Source organism: Balaenoptera acutorostrata, chromosome 3 (assembly GCF_949987535.1).
Source record: "Balaenoptera acutorostrata chromosome 3, mBalAcu1.1, whole genome shotgun sequence".
In the NCBI taxonomy this organism is placed as follows: Eukaryota; Metazoa; Chordata; class Mammalia; order Artiodactyla; family Balaenopteridae; genus Balaenoptera; species Balaenoptera acutorostrata.
Genome location: NC_080066.1, coordinates 59548954 through 59570524, shown reverse-complemented (window position 1 = coordinate 59570524; position 21571 = coordinate 59548954). Strand labels below are relative to the sequence as shown.

Below are 21571 nucleotides of genomic sequence, written 5' to 3'. Positions count from 1 at the left end.
CCCGGCTTCCCACCCATGGGTGGGGGCAGGGGGTAGAGGCTTCCTCTGTAGACAGGGCAGCATGGCTCCCTGGAGGGCTTGGTAAAGGCACCCACTCCAGGCGCCCATGCAGATGGCCAAACCAGTGTCCAGGAAACGGGCCCAAGGACTCTATTTTAAATAAGCCTCCTCTGTGGGTCTTAAAATCAAGCAAATCTGGGAAACATTGTTTTAGAATAATAACCTGTTAGGAGCAGTTTCTGTGGGTGCAACGTGGGCGATTTTGGGTCTGGCTGTCCACCTTCCCACGGGAGAGGTGCCTTGAGGGCGCCTGCCCAGGCCCCCACCCTAGCGTGAGGAAAGAGCACATGCTTACTCGCACCCATGGGACATGAGCAGAAGTGCTGTGGGAAGCCCTGGGCAATGTGGTTAGGGGTGGGTGCGCCTTCTCCCCTACACCCCTTCCCACCGTGATGCCTTCTGATGATGGTGGCCGTACAAGATATCAGGAATGGGCTCCTGACTCCCCACTTGGAGGGGACCTGCCTGCCCATCAGGAACACCTGTTTTAGACTTTATCTGCAGGAGAACCAAACTTCTATCACGTGAAGCCACTGTGATTTTGGTTTGTTTGTTTCAGATAAACCAATTAAAGTGGTACAGCTCTACAGCCCTCTCAGCCTCCCTACCAAAGGGCTCCTGGAAATTCCTACACTCAGTAGCTGGGCTGGAATGGACTTCCTGGACTCCCCACCCTGACGCCCCCAGCTCCCCCGCCCCAACACACAAAGCAGAAGGTCGGAATCACCTGCAGGTGCTAGAGCCTGACCACCCAGCAGGCTCCTGGCAGCCTCTCAGCCTGGATGTCAGAAGGCGTCTTCTGTGCAGAGGGCACAGCTGTGGCCCGCTGGTCAGGGCTGGGGCTGCAGGGCCCAGGAGCCCCACCTGTAGCTGTACAGCCTAGGGCGGCCTCGAAAACAGGCCTTCTGTGAGCCTCAGGTACTTCCGTTGCCTCTGCCTCTCACTTTACAGACCTACTTTTCCCTGTTGGAAACCTGGCCTCACCCAGTGAGAGGGGGAGTGATGTGGTGACTTGCCCTCTGGTGGCAAATGTCAGGAACAGCAAATACTTTTCAAAATAAACCTGCAACCTTTTTTTTTTTTTTTTTTTTCCCCTTTGAAAAAACTCTCTTCTGTCTTTTAACCTGGAAACATATAGGCATCATCTCAAACTAGCCTGGACAAAGGATAACCGAAGCAGCAACCAATTTTCAGTACTTATTTTCCAAAAAAGAGTGGAGACCTCTGGTTTCTGTTTGGGATGTAAAAAGCCGAAGGAGCAATGTCCCACCAGTATAATAACAACAAGCTAGACAAACTGCAGATTCACAACTTTCCTTTAACCCGTCTGAGAGCTGAAGTCACAGGCAACTGGCTAGCCACAGGTGGAAAGACAGGTGCCTTTGAGGAGGGATGGACATGAGCTTAATTGGGCCCCACTAAGCTGGACCCCACTAAGAAGAATTCAGCTAAAATTGTTAACAAGTTGCTAAAGGAAGGGTGTCGCCTAGTGAAAGAATACAGAACCTTGGGGGCCACAGACATAAGGGAAATTCACAAGCACTTGCAGGCCCCTCTCCATGGGACCTGACCTGGTGCTCACAAAAAGACTGGCCAGAATTCTGAGAAAGTGTCCTTCACGGACCTTTCCCATCTACTAAGGAAGGAACTGCAGAGAGCAGGGCAACACACACTGTTGGTCTTAGGGCACTGGGCCTTTCCAGTCACTCCCTCCCCCCAGATCCAGGGACACAGCACCCACCTAAGATAGAGGCTTAATCAGAACAACAGAAACATTACCCTTCTGGGCTCTGCCTCCTGCACCCAGGCTAACAAGCTGTGAGTAATAGCAATCTACTGCTAGAAAAGGGGCAAGAATATGGAGAGAGACCCTCACCAAGGTGAGGCTCAGCACAAAGGTATAGCAGACCATGAGAAATACCAGCCCCACCGTAAACACAAGATATAACTAGAAGAATTTGAAGGCTGGATAACCAGGGCAGCATCAGATCCTGACTAGGCTGATCCAAACCCCACGCAGCAAAAGGGAAGGAATCAAAACGATCTGCCTTAGTCTTTATTGCTCTACTCAAGGTGGCTAGCTCTCAACAAAACATTTTTGGCATAAGAAAAGACAGGAGAAAACCAACACATTGACAAGAGACAAGACAGGTGACAGAACAAGACAGATACGACACAGGTATCGAAACTATAAGACGTGATTTAAAATAACTCATTGGGGACTTCCCTGGTGGTCCAGTGGTTAAGACTTTGCCTTCCAATGCAGGGGGTGCGGGTTTGATCCCTGGTCAGAGAGCTGAGATCCCATATGCCTCGTGGCCAAAAAACCAAAACATAAAATAGAAGCAATATTGTAACAAATTTAATAAAGATTTAAAAAAAAAAATAAAACAACTGATTAATAAGTTGAAGACTCTAATAGAAAAAGTAGATACCATGCAGAATTTGATGGTTAATTTCAGCAGAGAGTAAGAAAGAGTCAAATCGAAATGCTAGAAATAAAAAAACACAATAATAGAAGTGAAGAATGACTTTGAGGGGCTGATCAGTAGACTTTACACACCTGAGGAAAGAATCTGTGAACAGTAAGATAGGTCAATAGACATTAACCAGATTGAAACAGAAAGAGAAAAAAGGGGGGAGGGTTGCAGAACAGAATACCCAAGATCGGCGGGGCAGTATCAGATAGCACCAGATCTGTGTAAGTGTAATCCCAGAAGGAAAAGAGAGACAGAAAAAAACAGAAGAGATATTTAAATAAATAATGGCTGACATTATTTATCTAAATATTTCCAAAATGAATGACAAACTCTACCACAGATCAAAGAGGCTAAGAAAAAAACAAGCAGGAAAAACAACAGCAACAAATCTGTATACATAGTATATTCAAACTGCTAAAAACCAAAGACAAAGAGAAAATCTTTAAGGCAGCAGAGGAAAAAGACACATTACATACAGAGAAACAATTCTAAGGATCACAGCAGACCTCTCATGATAAAACAGGTAAGACAGAAGACAATGGAGTGATATCTTTAAAGTGCTGGGTGAAAAAACCCTGCTAATCCAGAACTCTATACGCAGCAAAAATATTTCTGAAGCATGAAGGAGAACTTTCTCAGACAAAAATGAGAAAACTCATCCTCTGTATACCTGCACTAAGAAATGTTAAACAAAATTCTTTAAGGGGAAAAATATGTTCCCAGTAGAAACTTGGATTTGCACAAAGAAATGAAAAGTGATGGAAATAGAATAAATGAATTTGAAAATAAAATTCAGTTTTCTTCCTTTTAATTACTCTAAGAACTAAGGCAAAGAGAGCAGTAGTGTATTACGTGTTTACAACACAGGTAAAGAGCTTGATAATAATAGCCCAGAGGATGGGAGGGAGGGGTTGGGAATACATTGTCATGAGATCTTTATACAACACATGAAGTAGAATGTTACTTGAAAACAGTCTCAGTAATTAAAGATGTTCACTGTAAACCCTAGGGAAATCACTAATAATTAAAAATACAGGTATAATAGTAAATCAACAGTGGAGATAAATGGAACCATTAAGAAGCTCAATTAACACCAATGAAGGAAGCGAAAGATCCTTAAAAAACTAAAAATAGAACTATTGGGTTAGCCAAAACGTTTGTTTGGGTTTTTCCATAAGATGTTTGGAAAAACCCAAACGAACTTTTTGGCCAACCCAATACCATATGATCCAGCAGTCCCACTCCTGGGCATATATCTAGAGAAAACCATAATTCAAAAAGATACATGCACCCCAATGTTCATAGCAGCACTATTTGCAATAGCCAAGACATGGAAGCAACCAAAATGTCTACAGAAAAATGGATAAAGAAGATGTGGTACATATATACAATGGAATATTACTCAGCCATAAAAAAGAACTAAATAATGCCATTTGCAGCAATATGATGGACCTAGAGATTGTCATACTGAGTGAAGTAAGTCAGACAGAGAAAGACAAATACCATATGATATCACTTATATGTGAAATCTAAAAAAAGGGTACAAATGAACTTATGTACAGAACAGAAATAGAGTTACAGATGTAGAAAACAAATCTATGGTTACCAAGGGGTAAGGGCAGGGGAGGGATAAATTGGGAGATTGGGATTGACATATACACACTACTATATATAAAATAGATAACTAATAAGGACCTACTGTACAGCATAGGGAACTCTACTCAATACTCTGTAATGGCTTATATGGGAAAAGAATCTAAAAAAGAGTGGATATATGTATATGTATAACTGATTCACTTTGCTGTACACCTGAACCTAACACAACATTGTAAGTCAACTATACTCCAATAAAAATTAAATAAAAAAGTAAGAAAAAGGAGACAGGGAAAGAAAAAAAGAACAAAAAAACAGATGGAACAAATAGAAAAAAGCTAGCATTAAATGTAAATAGTTAAAATGTACCAATTAATAAATGACATTGTCAGATTGGATATAAAAGCAAAACTCAAGTATATACTGACTGTAAGAAATCCATTTTAAATATGAAGACATACAAAAGTTAAAAGATAACTAATAAAAAAAAAATGGAGTGACTCCAGTGCAAGGCCTGTTACCAAAGATATAGAAGAACATTACAATTCTCCATGAAGCTATCACAATCCTACATGTGTGCATGGGCTTCAGAGTACATGAAGCAAATACTAACAAAAATGAAAGGAGAAAGACACATTCATTATGGTTGGAGACTGCCACTTTTCCCTTAGGAAACGACAGAACAATTAGACAGAAAATCAGCAAAGATATAGAAGACTGAACTATGTCATCAGAGACCTTGAATTAATGGACATTTATGGAACCCAATTACAGCAGAACACGCATTCTTTTCAAGACCCCATGGAATATTCACCAAGGTGGAACATATTCTTAGCCAACCTTCACAGATTTAAAAGAATAGAAATCATAAAAAGTTTGTTCTCAGACTGTAACTAAATAAAACTATGTACCCATAACCAAGAAAGACATTTGGAGAATCCTCAACTATTTGCAATTTAAACAGTGTGCTTCTAAATAATCCTATCGGTCCCTAATCCCTGTCCACCACTGTGATGGTTACTGTTATGTATCAACTTGCCTGGGCTAGGGGATGTCCAGAGAGCTGGTACACATAATGTCTGGGTGTGTCTGGGAGGTGGTCCTGGAAGAGATTAGCATTTGAGTTGATAGACTGGGTACAGAAAACTGCCCTCACCAACATGGGCAGGCATCATCCATTCCATGGAGGGCTCGAATAGCACAAAAGAGCCAAGGAAGGAGGAATTTGCTCTCTTTGTTTGAGCTGGGACATTGATCTTCTCCTGCCCTCAGACATCGGTGTTACTGGTTCTTGGGCGTTTGGACTCAGACTGAATTACACCACTGGCTTTCCTGGTTCTTCAGCTCGCAGTCGGCAGATGGTAGAACTTGGCCTCCATAATTATGTGAACAAATTCCTATAATAAATCTCCTCTTATATATATATCTGTATGTATCCCATAGGTTCTGTTTCTCTGGAGATCCCTGACTAACAGAACCACTAATCTGTTTTCCATCTCTATAATTTTGTCATTTCAAGAATGCTATAGATCTAGAATCATACAGAATGCAGTCTTTGAGGATTGGTTTTTTCTCTTCAGCATAATTCCCTTGAGATCCACCCAAGTAATTGCATAGTCATTCATTTTTATTGCTGAGTAGGGTTCTGTGGTATAGACAGTATGTTGAACCGTGCACCCGGGAAAGACATTTGGGTGTTTCCAGTTTTTGGATATTACAAATAAAGCGGCTATAAACATTTGTGTACAGGCTTTTGTGTGAACATAACTTCATTTTTCTGGGATAAATGCCCAGGATTACAATTGCTAGGTTATATGGTAAGTGATGTTTACTTTTATAAGAAGCTGCCAAACTGTTTTCCAGAGTGACTGAACCATTTTTACATTCTCACCAGCAATATAGGAGCAATCTGGTTATTCCACATCCTCTCCAGCATTTGGTGTTGTCAATTTTTAAGAATTTAGTCATTCTGATAGGTGTGTAGTGACGTCTTACAGTGGTTCTAATGTTGACCATCTTTTCATGTGCTTATTTGCCATCCGTGTATCCTCTTTGATAGAATGTCTGTTCATGTCTTTTCCCATTTTTTATTTGGATGGTTTGGAGATTTTTTTTGCTATTGAGTTTTGAGGGTTCTTTGTATATTTTAGATGTAAGTTCTTTGTTGATATGTGGTTTTCAAATATTTTCTCCCAGTCTATAACTTGTCTTTCCTTCTTTCTTCCTTCCCTCCCTTCCTGTCCCCCCCACTTTTTCTCTTTCTCTCTTTGCAGAGCAGAGGTACAAGTTATTAATTTCATCTTTTTATTTTGATCATTCCAATCCCAAAAGACTGCATTCTCTGTATGATTCCAGTTATGCAGCATGCTGGAAATGACAAAATTCTAGAGATGAAGAACAGATTAGTGGTTCTGTTAGTCAGGGATCTCCAGAGACACAGAACAAACAGGACACATATATAAGAACTCTTGGGGCTTCCCTGGTGGTGCAGTAGTTGAGAATCTGCCTGACAATGCAGGGGACACGGGTTCGATCCCTGGTCTGGGAAGACTCCACATGCCACGGAGCAACTAAGCCCGTGTGCCACAACTACTGAGCCTGCATGCCACAGCTACTGAAGCCCGCACGCCTAGAGCCTGTGCTCCTCAACAAGAGAAGCCATTGCAATGAGAAGCCCGCACACCACAACGAAGAGTAGCCCCTGTTCGCCGCAACTAGAGAAAGCCCACGCGCAGCAACGAAGACCCAACACAGCCAAAAATAAATGAATTAAAAAAATAAATTTATATTAAAAAAACCAACTCTTCACCTACCTCTAGGTCCATAGTTGTGCATTTTACATTTACTTTATGGTTAATTTTGAGTTAATTTTTGTATAAATGAGGCTTGGGTTTAAGTTTTTTTGTTTTGCTTATGGATGTCCAATCACTTCATCACCATTTGTTTGAGAAGACTATCCATCCTCTATTGAATTTATTTTGTTTCTCTGTCAAAATCATATCTTGTGGGGTTATTCCTGGGTTCCATATTCTGTTCCATTGATCTCTGTGTCTAACTCTCCGTCAATACCAGGTACTGTGTCAGGAGCTCTATATTCATTACTTACAAGTCTTACACCAGCTACAGGATTTTTGCTCCAGTTTTACAGAAGAGGAAGTGAAACTCTGGTACATAAGTGACTCCAAGCCAAAGCTGGAGCTGTGATTGAAAAGCAGGTCTGCCTTACTCCACAGTGTGTACTTTGTCTTCCACTACTGTGTCACCCTGCCTTTTTTTGAATTATCTGAAATTAGCAGATCATGAGCATCTAATCTCGTTCATTCATTCATTTATTCATTCAACATTTAATTGCCTCCCAGGTGTCTTGGTGCTGGAGACACAAAGATGAGAAAGACAGGACATCTGGCTTCAAGACATCCAGGATCTGGCCAGTGAAGAGCAGGAGCCTCTGAAAGGTGGTCCTTGTCATCCTTCTCCTCTCCCTGCTCCCACCCCCACGGTGGCCTTGGCTGTGGCTCACCAGTGCCTGAGAACAACCTCCAGTGGGCCTGACGTAGAGTCCCTGGCTGGGCGAAAACCTTGCATCCTTGTGCCTCTGGGAAAAGTCAGACTTGCTTTATGAGGATTTGCTTCATGAGACCTCGAGGTGCAAAGCAATGGCAGCCCTGTCCCCTCCACAAACGCAAGGAAAGTGGTGAGTTCCTGCTCGATGAGCTGCCCATGGCCTCACGCTCCAGACCACCCACTAGGCTCTGATCAGGCTGCTTTCTTTCCCACAGACCCTTTCCCCAGAAAAACGTCCCCAGAGACAATTCTCTGAGTGGACTTAGGTTATCGGGAAGCCGGCCATTTCTTCCGGATACATGTCCTCTCATGCATCAGACGCAGCCCTGGGGGACGGTGTTGAGGGGGGCTTCTCGGAGAGCAGAAGCAGGCTGTCACGCTGGCTGACCAAGAGGTTCCCTCCCCATGTCCAGGGGGCAGGATAGGTGCCTGGGGCTTTGTTTCCCTTCTCTTCTGCAGGAGGATTGATGAAGGCCATGTCCTGTTCTGACACCACCCATCAGAAGCCTGCAGGTCCACAGGGAGCCTGGGGCAGCCTGAGGGAGAGACGGCACTTCATGTGGAGATGGGGGCTGGGCTGATTCAGGAGTGGGGGAGATGGCAGCTGGGGGTGCTCCTGGGGCCACTCTTTCTGTGGCTTAGACACCTTGGGGAGGCCTGGGGGAGCCTGTATCTGTGCCTCCTGCTCCCTCATCTCTCCAGGCCCCAATTTCCTAGTGAAAGACCCTTGGCCAGTTCTTTCTGTATAGCCGAGCGCAGCTGGCATCCCTCTGGAACTGAGTCTCAGGCTCCAGAGCTGACGGTCCTTGGGGTGACTCAGGTGTTGGTGGACAACCGGACTCTTAGGCATTTGATCAGCGAGACCCAGCTCTCTGAATTCGCGTCCCCCTGCAAGCCCAGGACAGAGCTCACGGCCTTGAAGTTCCACACGTGGCTCCTGGTCACGTAGGGGCCCTTCGAGATATTCTTGGGTCAAGAACCAACAATGTCAAAGATGACACCCCTCATCTGGTCCCCAGGCCCTGGGGTGCAGGGTCTGAGCTAAAAGTTTGGATGCCCCCAGAGACTCCTTCTCTTCTCCAACAGTGAGGGGCCTTTGCGGGTGTGGCCCACACCTCCAGGGGCCACACTCGAGGCTACACCAGGAGCAGCAAAGGAACGGGGCGAGCGGTCCAGCAAGGCTGCCTGCAGACCACGCGGGGAGGCAAGTTGGTTCTGCACGCCCATGCCGAGTGTGTCTTTTAGTGGCAAACTGCAAGCCTAGAAAGTGGTTGAAGAGGAAGGAGGCTGATTGCAAAGACAATGCACGGAATTTGCATTTTTTAGGCACTTTCTGGTTTCTACAAGCCTTCTTGCTACCATGAGCTCATCTGATTATTATAATGTCCAGTAACAGGTGGGTTGGTATGTAATTCCTCCATTATTGTATTCAGACAGGTCCACAGATGGGCCAGTTTGATTAGAATATGATAAAGAAGTGATTTTTAAGTAAAAATCACTTTATTTTAGATAGCTATATTAACAAAATTATATTATAAAATCCATTTAAATGGAATATTTAATAATATTCATAGCCTGTTAAGACCAATTTCTACTTAATAGGAGATAGGTGCTGTTTATTATAAATCAATCCTGTAAGAAAAAGCACAGTTTGTCGTCAAATAGGCTGGAAATGAAATGTCACTTTATATATGGTTTGGGAAATCATAAAATATAGACTGGCATTTAATTTAACTATGAGCTGTGCATAAAATACAGATTGAAGACAGAGTTCATGTCCTGTAGTGTGGGGTTATTCTGTTTGGCTCCACAAAATTCCCAAATTGCTCAGTTTTGTAAACGTGGGGTGTTGTTTCTAAGTGGCAAGAGATAAAGTTTCAGGCTGCTCTTGCAAAAACTTTTTTTTTTTTTTTTCAAATATCACATTTTGGGTGTGTTGAGTCTGTTTCCAGTAAATAAACTACAAACTCTGGTGTGATCATCCGTGGATGTCGGTCTCAGCCTCCAGAGCTGACTGACAGCTGCGTGGGCATCACTATCCAAGCCCCTTGTTCACATCAGCATCCCTTCCTCCGTCTGTGACCAGTTGGCTCTTTAGAGGCTGCAGAACGCGGCTCTCTGGGTCACCTGAGCGGGAACCCCTAGGGAAGGCACAGGGACACCGTGAGGGCACCCTGACCCCCATGTGGCCCCTGGATGTGCCCCAGAGGCTCTCAGGCTGTTTGCATTTAGGAGGAAAAACTATTGAAATAATTACCTTATATATATATGTATATATATATTTAAAAATAATAGAAACAGATGGTATTAACATCTCCCAGGAAGCGAGGCACCCCTCCCCCACCTTCTCCCATCCTGAAGGTCCCTGAGTCACCAGGTGTGAGTTGCCGTTACATCCCAAGCAAACTTTGGCTTGGGTACCACTTCCCGGACCTTGTCTCTGAGAGATGCCTGTCCCCTGATTATCACCCTCTTTGGCCAAGTCTCCTTTTTGGAAGTCGCACCATCCACCCTACTAACCTGCCCTAGTGACCCTTCACCGGCTGTGACCATTCCCTGGGGATGGCCCTCCTTCCTCAGTGTCCTCCTCTGTCAAGTGGGCACAGAACATGCAGAGGGTCAAGTGTTGCCCTTGGAAAGGACCTAGACCAGGCCTGCACACAGGAAGTGCCTGCAAGTACTGGCGTGACTGTGGGGTGCAGACTCAGCCCAGGTCTGAGTTTTGCAGAGCCATCTGAGGACGTGGCACAGGGAGGCCATGGGCACCATGCTGTGGGCATGGGAGGATCCTTCCTGCAAGCTGCAGAACTAGGGTCCAGGTGTCCTGGGGGCAAAGGACTAACATCCTCCCCGTGGAGAAAGCAGGGGACCATCAATCACCTGTGGAAGTTACCACGAAAATAAGGGTAACTTATTTACAAAAAGTCCCAAAATGCGCTGGCAAAGCCTTGCCCACTCAGCTTGCCCACACCTGACCAATCCCTCCAGCCCCAGCCTGCCCACTGCAAGCAAGCCCTGCCTTCTCCCCACGGGCACCCCAGCCTGCAGGACACAGCGGGGCTCCTCCTAGAAGCTGGCCAACCTCAGCAGCGGCGGGTGAGGGGTGGCGGGGGAGGCAGAAAGAGCTGTAAGGGAGCAGTGGGTTCCTTCCCAACATAGTTTCAACACAGGGAAGGACGAGAGGTTTAAAGGACACCTTATGGAATTTTTAAGCCGCCAGGAGCTTGGACACATTCAGATGAGACGCACTGGGCCAAGCAGAAGGGAGGGAGTGGCGGGAAGAAGGCAGTCCCATGTCACATCCTGCAACACATTTTGTCTTGTTCTGAGGCTCCCAGAACATCGGTCCTCAGAGGCAAGAACAAGACAGCTGTTCTCTCTGGGCCTGTGATGACTGTACCTGTCAGCCTCCAACCCAGGGTGCTGGGAGGTCCGGGGTGGGGGGGCGCCCTCCACAAGGTGTCCTTTGCTTGGGGCAGGGCGACGGCTGTGCTCGGCGGTGGGGGACCAGCAGGTGCCCTGGACCTTGATGCTCTATGTCCCACAGCCCTGCCTCCTCCCCAGGCTCTGAGACCATAGGCCTGGTGGCTCGGTCCTGAGCCTGGGCCCAGCTGTGTTCTGAGAGTCTCTTATCTTGGCTTCAGAGAATGATGCCCGGTCCCATCCTAGAAACTGGTGTTACTGTACTTTCTTAGTCCCTCTCCTTGCCGAGCTGAGGGCACAGGCTGGGACTTTGTTTTCTTGTCTGCTGCACTGAAGGAGGGCTGCAGGCAAGAGAACCCATGGGGCCAGCAGGTGCATGACAAAGAGCCCCACCGCCCCCCGGCCCTCCTTCCTAAGGCCTCCAGTCTGAGGACACCAGTCCCTGAGTATGGGGCACCTGGTAGCGGAGCTTGTTATGGCCACTTATGAGCTGTCTCTGGGGCCCAGCTCACCTGGTGAGGCTCAGCTCCACTCAGACCCATGCCTGAGGCCTGGCTGACCCCGGGAAGGAAGGAATTCAACTCCAAGCTCTTAGCATGCCAGGTGTGGGCTGTCCAGTACTGTCACTGTCACAAGTGTGCTGTCACAGTGACTACTTGTTGAATGAACCTCCCCGTGGCTCAGGCCCATGCGGGTGTACACAAGAGAGCTGGAGCCCCTGGACCATGGGCCAGCTGCTCATCCCCAGACCCAGACCTTGCTCTCAGAGCAGCGGGCACCCACAGCAGGCTTTGGGGGCTCTTGACCATGCATACAGTGGTCTTGCTGTTTGTTCTGCTGGACCTCCCAGTGGGACCACCCCTTGCCCTGGAGAGGAGTTGTGAGACTACCACGTTCCAAACATCTGCTGGGACCTGGATCTACAGAGCTTGCAGAATATTACTTTGTAAAAAATCCACCACCAGCTACGACAGGTCCCAGGACCCCCACGCATGAGCTGCTGAGGGGTGGGGAGCTCACACAATCCGACCAGGCCCCTGATGGATCTGAACACAGCATCCGCTGGTCAAGAAGGTGACAATGATGAACTGAGCCAGAAATAATGAGAAACACGGCAGTTTCTCATTCATTCCCATGGGCTTGAATAACCTGGTATTCTCATTCTGTCTGAATTGGTTTGCTTGGGCGGCCATAACAGTGGAACACAGAGTGAGGGGCTTAAGCAGACATTTATTCTCTCACAGTCTGGAGGCTGGAAGTCCAAGGGCAAGGTGTCAGCAGAGTTGTTTCCTTTTGAGGCCTCTCTCCTTGGCTTGCAGGTGACTGTCTTCTCTGTGTCCTCCTGCAATCTCCTCTCCGTGTGTGTCTGTGTCCTAACCTCCTCTTCTTATAAGACCACCAGTCACAGTGGATGAGGGTCCACCCTAATCACCTCGTTGTATTTTAATTACTCCTCTGAAGACCCCATCTCCAAATACAGTTGCAGCCTGAGGCCTGGGGGTTAGCTCTTCAACACATGAATTCAGCCCTTACCAACACCTCTCCCTTCATGACAAGCCAGGGTACCGGAACTCGGAGAAAGTTCCCGTCACTAGTTCACCGAGGAAACGCAGGATCTCGCCTGATACTTTCCTGCTGTTTATGTTTCGAAGGTGGTGGACCTGAGCTTCCTGCAGAGCTGATGAGGGAGGCTTTCCCCGAGCATCATTATGAATTCATGGACCGAAGCAACTTCATCACGTTTCTACTTCTTCCAGTGATGACCCTCACTGTCCCTCTTGTCCTGTGGGAGCCTTGTCCATCAGCCCAGAAGCCCTTCTGACACTACCCTTGCAGTCTTTGAAGATGCCTTGTTTCTTCCAGGACAAGATGCGATAGGATCTTTGTGTATACTTCCTGCCCCAGATCTGGCCATGCTCTTAGACACCAGAGTCTGGGGGCAAACAGGACCTGCTTGCAGCAGGGGTTGGCGGCAGGGGCTTGCCTGGAACAGAAGGTGAGGAGGCTGCAGGTGGAGTGGAGGGGCCTGGTCATCTCCAACATTCCTGAAACTTCCCACCTGCCCTGGGGGGCCTACCTGCCCCACAATGTTGAGAGTGTGGTGTGTGTGACAACCAGCCCTCTTCCTGTCTGAGCCATGTCGAGTTGGGTTTTGGTGACCTGCGGTCGAAGGGGCTCTAATCTGCAACCAGGAAGCCCTGTGAATGGATGGAAGCCCCGCACGGCAGGGAAGGGCAGGAAGGAAGAGGATGGTTTCCCACTACCTTTCCTCTCACTGAGCATCCTTGGTCCTCGTAGGCAAGGATGCTATGGGGGTGGTGACCTTAGTGCCTGTAAAGAGCTTCCTGGGAGGCTCCCTGGGGGCAGAGTGCAACGCAGCTTGAAGGCACAGAGCTGGAGACTTTCTGGAAGGCGGAGTGAAAAGCCCCGGGCCAGGCCAAGGTCTCAGTTCAGCAGGGTCAGAAGGCTCCTGCCCGCTTTGGGGTGGGGGGGTCCTGGCACAGAACCAGGGCTCTAGGAGAGAAAGCCTCTGAGCATGAAACTTCCTGGTGGCATTTAGATGTGGGGGGGGGGGCACAGTAACGTGCCATCAAGTCAGCCGCGCTGCGCCAGGTCGGTCTCTCAGCAGGCCCGCCCCCACCCCGGCTCTTCCTCCTGTGGGGGCGTGGCCACGGCCAGGACGGCATGGCGCATGCGCCACCCTCACCCGGGCAGACCGGAACCTGACGTCCACGGACGGTCCACGGCGGCGCTGGGAGCAAGGCTATTTCTCTCTCTGCGTTGAAAGAGAATGGATTTTCTCCTAAGGAGCACAGCACTGACAGCCTCACGCACCACCGCTTTTTAGGGGATTGAGAGCCTGACAGCCAACGTGGTTTATTTCCAGATGAGGACCCAAGTTGGTAAAGAACTCATTTTTGCACTTTTGCCCTTCCCCAGATGAGTGGTCATTGCTGGTGAAATAAAGAGGAGAGTCCAGATGGAACTGCCTGGAAACATCACATCCCCTCCCTGATTCAGAGCTGGCTCACTGAACCCTCACCCACCACCTCACCCCCTTTTTCCTCCACTGCACTCGCTTCTCAGGCTGCTCTGCAGCCGGGAAACTGCAAGTATGGAGCTCAGCCTTAGTAAGATGCTAGCACGAGTCCTGAGGGGAGGTGTTCTTCCTAACTGAAATGACAAAGTTTCAAGAAGAGAGGCATTTGGTCCAGCCTGGAATATGGATGTGATGCCTGGAGCTGCAGCACCTATTCTATGACCATAAGGCTGAAACCACACGATAAGGATGGTGGAGCAGGGAGAGGCTGGAGCCTGAGTCCCTGAGAATGTCTAGAGCTGATGCACCAGCCCTGGACCACCTACCTCAGGACTCCCTGTCAGAGAAGCAGCAGCAGCAGCCATTTTCTCCTTTGAGCCCCTTGCAGCCCAATGCTATTCTGAACTATCTTCTTTTGGGGGCTAATATCATGGCCTTCTGTGGCTGCTTCCATTCTCTTGGCATCATAAAGGCTGAGAAGAGAGTCTGAGTCTGTTCCCTGAGCAGGTTCCTGACATCTTCTCAGCTTCTCCCCACCATCCTCAACCACTGGGTAACAGTGGCAGAATTGCTAGGATCTGGTATTTGCAGAAAGCCCCCGACAGCCTCTACCGTCGGGCTAGAAGGTAGGACAGTGCCCCACAGGAACCCTGGGGTAGGCTTCCTCTGGTGATGGGCTCCCCGGACAATGTCTGCTCTGTTCCTCCTGCCCATGGCAGGTCCTTTCAGGGAGATGCTGCGCACTAATGGTGGCCAGGAAGGGAGCCAGTCAAGGTCTTTAGGTTTATCTTTGAAGCAACATTTAAGGATCAGGGGACAGGCCTGGCTTTGGGACAGGCAATGTCATTCCCAGGGGTGACTGAGGACTTCAATGTGTGGAAGTGACCGTGGTGGTCACTTCATAATTAAGTGGTGATGTCCTTAAATGTGTCAAATGAAAAGAGACCAAATGGGAGAGTGGGCGGAAAGGAAGAGAAAGGGCAGAGGACAGGGGAGGGGGGAGGGAATGAGGGTGAGGAAAGGGAGGAGAAAGCATTCATTTCCAGGGAGATGGGTGTTATTGTACCGGCAACAGATAAGGGGACAGGCTGGGAGGGCACATGGCGCCCCTCAGGCCACACAGTGAGGACACGGCAGCACCCAGGCCCAATGCCGTCGTGCTCCTATGACATGTGCTTGCTTGGCCACACCAGCAACATGCCAGCCACCCACCAGCAACATCCCTGCATCAGCCCAGCACTTCTGCTCAGGTCTATCTGTCTGTTCTTCCCAATTAGAATAATCGCTCCCCTGCTGAATGGAGCTCGTGCCTGCTCGGGAAACATCCTGCCTTGTATAGTATGTGGCTTGATGGGGTTGCCTGTCTCCCCTACAAGGTGGTAAGGGCCCCAAGGCAAGGCCACTGTCATCTTTGCGTCCCCAAACCTGGATGCAACAGGTGCTTCACTGAATGGGCCCTCGGCCCCCCAAACAAATACTGCATGCAGGACCACTGGACTTCAGGCCAGTGGGAGGAGCAGGAAGCAGGGTTGCACCTACCAGCATCCACCAGCTCAGTGAGGGTGGCACAGGGGATGTGTCGGTAGCAATACTTAAAGCCTCAAAGTCTGCAGAGCATTTGTATTCTTTCCCAATGTGTGAGGGCCTGACATGTAGCACAGAGGTTACCCAGCCAGTGGGAGCCGCTTACATGTGCTTTGCTTCTGCTTGTGCGATGGTCCTGAGGACTGAACGGGTCAATGTGCAGCCCTGCACATTGGTCACGTGAGGGCCGTGGAGGCAGAGACCACACTGCTATTAGGAGCAAGCCAGCAGGCGGAGCTGCAGGAGCCCACGACACAGCCGCTCAGAACCCACACTGGCACCAGAATCCAGTTATGGGAAAAACAAGTCTTTAGAGGTGAAACCACCTGCAACGCTCCCTTGCTAAGCGGTAGCCCCTCCACATTTGTCCTTTTATTGAAGAGCACCTTCATATTGGCCTTGAAAGCATCCATAAGCAGTATCTGGAAGGCCTGAAAGAAAGCTCAGTGCCTCTGTGAGGAGGGAGCCGGCCTCTGAAGGCCCTGCTCAGCAACTGGAGATGCCAGCCCTGGGACTTTGATCTTTCCCTGACCACAGAGTCTCTGGGAGACCGGATGAGAGGGCCCACACCTGGCCTGGATCCCTGGTCCTGAGAAGGACCCTCTTTTTTAAAATTTCTAAATGAAACACAGCCAATTTTATTCAAATTCTCCAACATTTATACTCGATATGTTAATTGTTTCTAAAATGTTTCACCTTTATATAATGGTTTTATTATTTCACCTTTCTTTTATAGTTTCTTTCATTTTTTTCTGTACGGTTCTTCTATAGAAGCCAAAGTCCTGAGCTGCCCAGTTAGGAGCCTCTGACCTACTATCCTGATTAAGTTTCTTCTCAATATTCATGGCCAACATCTGGCTTCTAAATGAAAGGCTTTTGCTCTTTTCAATCACTTGCTGATAGGGTGAGGCTGCAGAGGAAGGGCCCTCCTGTCTCCCAAGAGCTGCGGTGAGCTTTGAGAAGAGCTGGAAGCCGTGAGGCAGGTGCCAGCTCTCACCGGCCAAAACGCAGAGAGACAACAGAAAAGGCAAATGACACCAGGCCTTAATGACGAAACATGTCTTCCTATGGCTAAAGTGAGATGTCAGTAAATAGCACGGGAAAAGGACGTGATGGTCCCCTTACAGCCAGTTGCAGCCCTGCTCCCTCTCCTTCTGGACTCACATCACCACAGGATGAGCTACCACGGATTTCCTGGGACCACATCCTATGGCAGGGACCCTGAAACTGGTCAGTCTTTCTCCTTCTTTTAGTATCCTGGGAGTTCTCTGTCTAACCAGACACAGAAGTGGAAAAGGAAGAGTTTCCCTTTCTTTGCTCAGTTAGTCACACATCCATCAGCAGTTAACATTCCAAACAAAATCCTGCCGTTTCCACAGCAGACACATAATGCATTGACTGAAGACAGGCCCCACATGAGTCTGTGTGACTGGTGGTTGGAGTTGTGCAGTGCGCAGCCTGTGGGCCCAGCCCGGCAAGCCTCTCTGCAGCACTGAAATGGCTCCTGGCAGGAAACTCCCATGTAATGACTTGAATGGAAAAATCCATCTTTTGATTCAAAAGCTTACTTTAGAGCAGAGGCTGGCAAACATTTTCTGTAAAGCGCTCATTAGTAAATATTTTAGTCTTTGCAGGCCACACAGCCTCTGGGGCTGCTTCTCAACTCTGCTGTTAGGGCACAAAAGCAGTAGCCACAGACAATACGTCTTTGAACAAGTGTGGCTGTGTTCCGATAAAACTTTATTTACAAACAGGCAGTCGGCTGTAATTTGCTGACTCTCTGCACTAGAGGGGCTTTTATTTTACTATTTATTTATTTATTAAGTGTAAATTTATTACTAGTCCAGAGTTTTAATATTTTGATCGTCTGGTTGGTCTAACAAAGTAGACGGGCATTTAAAAATTACATCTGAGATGAATTACATCCATATAATATATGCGTACATGTGAAAGGGAACCACGGTGAAAGTTATTTAAGGGTGGCTTGATTATTAATTTGCTTCATATTTTAAATTAAAAGTTGTCTGTGGCATTATTTTCTTTTTTTAAAAACTGAAGTATAATTGATTTACAATGTTGTGTTAGTTTCAGGTGTACAAGCAAAGTGATTCAGTTATACATATATATGTATATATTCTTTTTCAGATTCTTTTTCCTTAGAGGTTATTAGAAAATATTGAGTATAGTGCTATACAGTAGTTCCTTGTTATTCATCTATTTTATATATAATAGTGTGTATATGTTAATCCCAAACTCCTAATTTTTCCCTCCTCCCCTTTCCCCTTTGGTGACCATAAGTTTGTTTTCTGTCTGTGAGTCTGTTTCTGTTTTGTAAATAAGTTCATTTGTATCATTTCTTTTAGATTCCACATACAAGTGATATCATATGATATTTGTCTTTGTCTGACTTCACTTAGTATAATAATCTAAGTTTCTTAGTATGATAATCTTTGATAACGATAATCTAAGTCCATTCCATCCATGATGCTGCAAATGGCATTATTTTCAATGATATTTTTTTGCATGCATATGGTAGTTTTAGGCAAAACCTATCATTGCTGAGTGCGCTTCCCAGGGAGGGCTCCATGTTCCGCCTCCTGCCCCTCCCGGCCCACCCCTTCCCCACCTTGCACTGTCAGGTGGCGGCGGGCATACCTTGTTCTCTCTGCTGGTCTCTCTGCTCCATGGACACAAGGGCAGAGAAATGCGCTTGGTCGTAGGCAAGAACCAGAGGTGAGCAGTGGCATCTGTTGGGAGGCACCTCCAAGGGCAGGTAAATCCCTCCGAAGGGGATCGGAGCAAATGCTGCAGACACAAACAAGGGTGAGGGCATGTGGAGCTGGAGGGGGCGCGGACAGCATCCCTCACCATCCTGGGGGAGGTGACAGGGCAGAGGGAAGGGAGGGCGGGCTCAGGCTGCAGCCCCGGGTGTTGTCATCTGTCACCTACTCCACAGCAGAGTGGCCTCCACCCACCTGGCAGGAGCTCCCTGGGGGCTAGGTGATGCTTGCCACTGATGGATGAGGAAGCCCAGGCTCGCAGGGGCCAGGCCCATTAGACCCCAAGTCCTGTACCTGACCAGGGCACCCTGCTCCACCTGCCTCCTTGGGCAGAGTCCTCCTGGCTCGTTTGTCCCTGTGCCCTGTCAAGCTGCACCCTAGGAACAAGCAGGGCTGAGGGGATTCTGCTGTGACCTGCCGGGCCTGCCTGCTGCCCTGAGTCCCACCAAGGTGATCAAAACGCCCACCCCAGATGGTGAGCCAGGACGTGTGCTGATGGCCACCTAGAAACCCGTGTTTTCCTGGATGTACTTATTCCTCTCCTGTGTTCATGAAAGCATCTGCATACAGAACAACATATGTGCTGCTTGAGAGCTTATTTGTTCTAGGTTTTGAGAAGCTCAATGAGAGCTCTCCAGGCCCAAGTCGTGAGTCAGATGGGAGATGAGAGACGGGGATCAGCTCCTTTAGCAACCGGGACACAATCTTGTTCATTTCCTTACCAAAAGAGGGAAAAAGCCTAAATCCTCACTGAAATACAGTAAATACTGGAAATACCTGCCCTGACACGGCATCTGTTTTGTTAATTACAAAGAACCTTGCCTCTTGGCCTCAGACTCAGTGAGTCACTGCCCTTCTGTGGAAGGAAAGGACAGTCGACGTCAGGGATGTCTTTGATGAGCTCAGGATTCCTCTCCACCCTCGCTTTGTCTATATCAGTGACAATGGTTCTGCCCTCCTCTCTGCTGAGAGGCAGGGTGGGTCCGCCTTTGAGAGGGCTGCACCCTCCAGGACAGGTGCAAGGGAAGGAAGTGTGGACAGGGACTCTGATGGGAGGCCAGGCTCTGCACTGAGAAAGCTGCAGACCCCGGCAGGCCTGTGTCACTGGGAATGACCAAGGTACTCCCAGCTCCCTGCCTTCTGTGGTAACCACGGCCACGAGAGGCAGGGCACTTACACTCGGGTGACCCTCCTGGTCCATCCACCATCCTGGCCCCTCCTCTGTCCCTCCTTTTCAGAGAGCATGGTGCCCTGTGGGCTCCGGCAGAAAGGCTAGAGGGAGGACACACCTGGACCCCTCCCTGCCTGGGTTGACCCTGCTTCCTCAAGGCCTCAGCCGAGGGCGGGGGCACATTGTGTGGCCTCTCTGGGCTTCGGGCTCCTTGTCTGTAAAGCGGGAGGCAGTGTCTACCCTGGGAGGTAGTGGCCTGGCCGAGGGAGAAGGCGCACGTGATGGGCAGTGCAGCTGTTACCGGCCCTGGGAAGCCCTCCATCCCTTCCTCCTTCTCCCCCAGCCCTGGTCCCATCACAGCCTTGTGGATGACTTTGCGTTTTCTGCCTTTCTTGTTTCTTCTTTAAGACACATGCGAGGGGCAGGAGGGGACTGGAGTGGCTGAGTGGCCAAGTGGCTCTGGGATGAGGCCGGCACTGCTGGAGGGTGTGGGCAACGGGTGGGGCCTGGAGCCCCTCGGGGTTCATTCCCACTCCCACTCAGCCACATTTCTCCTGCCGTGGACACACAGGGTGGATGGACGGCCAAGAGTAATCTCTCCTGGGAATTCCCTGGCTGTCCAGTGGTTAGGACTCTGCACTTTCACTGCTGAGGGCCCAGGTTCAATCCCTGGTCGGAGAACTAAGATCCCACAAGCCGTGTGGCGCGGCCAAAAAAAAAAAAAAAAAGATAAAAAAGAGTAATCCCTCCTCTATAGGGAGGAGCAAGAAACATGTGGAGTCGAGGAGAAATGAGGAGAAATAATATCTTTGTCCAGTCAGAGTAAGGCTCTGTGTCCTTCTGGAGGCTCTGCCGTTACGTTGGACTGTCTCTTCCTTACTCGGGATGTTACGCTTTCTGGGTGATGAATAAAATACATCTGTTTCATTATGTGTAAACTTACCTTCCCCGCCTGAGTCCCTCAGCATCGTATCTGCTACAACGACGATGGGCCTCCTTAATATGTGGGCAAGGACGAAAACGTGGAACTCCTCCAGACTCTCGTACACGGGGTCCTCGGCGTTGTCCACGCTGGGGACACAATGAAGCAAGCCTGTCACTGGACTGAGTCGGGAGAGGGAGTGGAGGACAAAACACCTCCCTGTGGCCCTTCCCTGCGTGGACCCTGGCCGTCGCGGCCATCTGAGGCCACGGGCCCCCTCCACGCCACTCGATGTTGGCAAGCACACTGAACCCAGCTCTCCACCTCGACCCTGGGTTGGGTGGTCTCAGGAGAGAAGCCGAGGCAGAGAACCTGGCAACGTGGGCAGCCAGCTCCCATTAATATGCAGTCTCCCTGGTGGCAGAGGCGCCCAGAGTGTGTGACAACATGGGGGCTGGTTCTCTGGGCGGGTTGACGAGGATGCAGTTGGGGCAAGAGGGATGGAGGCTCCCCCTTGGGTTCATGCTCACATCCAGCAACTTAGGCTGAAGCTTCACCCTCAGGGGTCAGGTATGCCTGGGCACGTCTGATGGGCCAGTGGGTCCACTGCTACCACGATCTGTGGGCCTTCTAGGGGATACCCCGACTGAAGATGGTGGTAAGAAGGCTGCCTTGAGTGGTAGTGAAGGGAGTGACAGAATGCCCAACCCAGGCCACTCGGACCCTCCCCAGCCATCCCCTGGCTCTTCTCCGAGGCTCAGGGGAAGAGTGGGCTCCAAAACCTGCATCACTCATGACTCTAGGACACGGGCAGAGAACTGTAGCCTTGATGTCTCTCAACAACCAGGCCAATCGAAAGGGAAGAAACATGGAGAGGGGAAAGCCAGTGCCCCGAGGTTGACGGGGCCTCTTGGGCACTCGAATGGGGCGGGGCACCCAGAATTAACCGAGGGC

General features: G+C 48.9%; 1 protein-coding gene across 1 annotated transcript in view; it reads right to left on the bottom strand.

Annotated features, from left to right (window-relative positions):
• Positions 1–21571, bottom strand: part of LOC103011999 (OTU domain-containing protein 7A) — a 386007-nt gene that overhangs the window by 5256 nt on the left and 359180 nt on the right. The window contains 2 exon segments of the mRNA XM_057543670.1: positions 18400–18549; positions 20639–20766. Coding sequence (XP_057399653.1) covers positions 18400–18549; positions 20639–20766 — 278 coding nt within the window.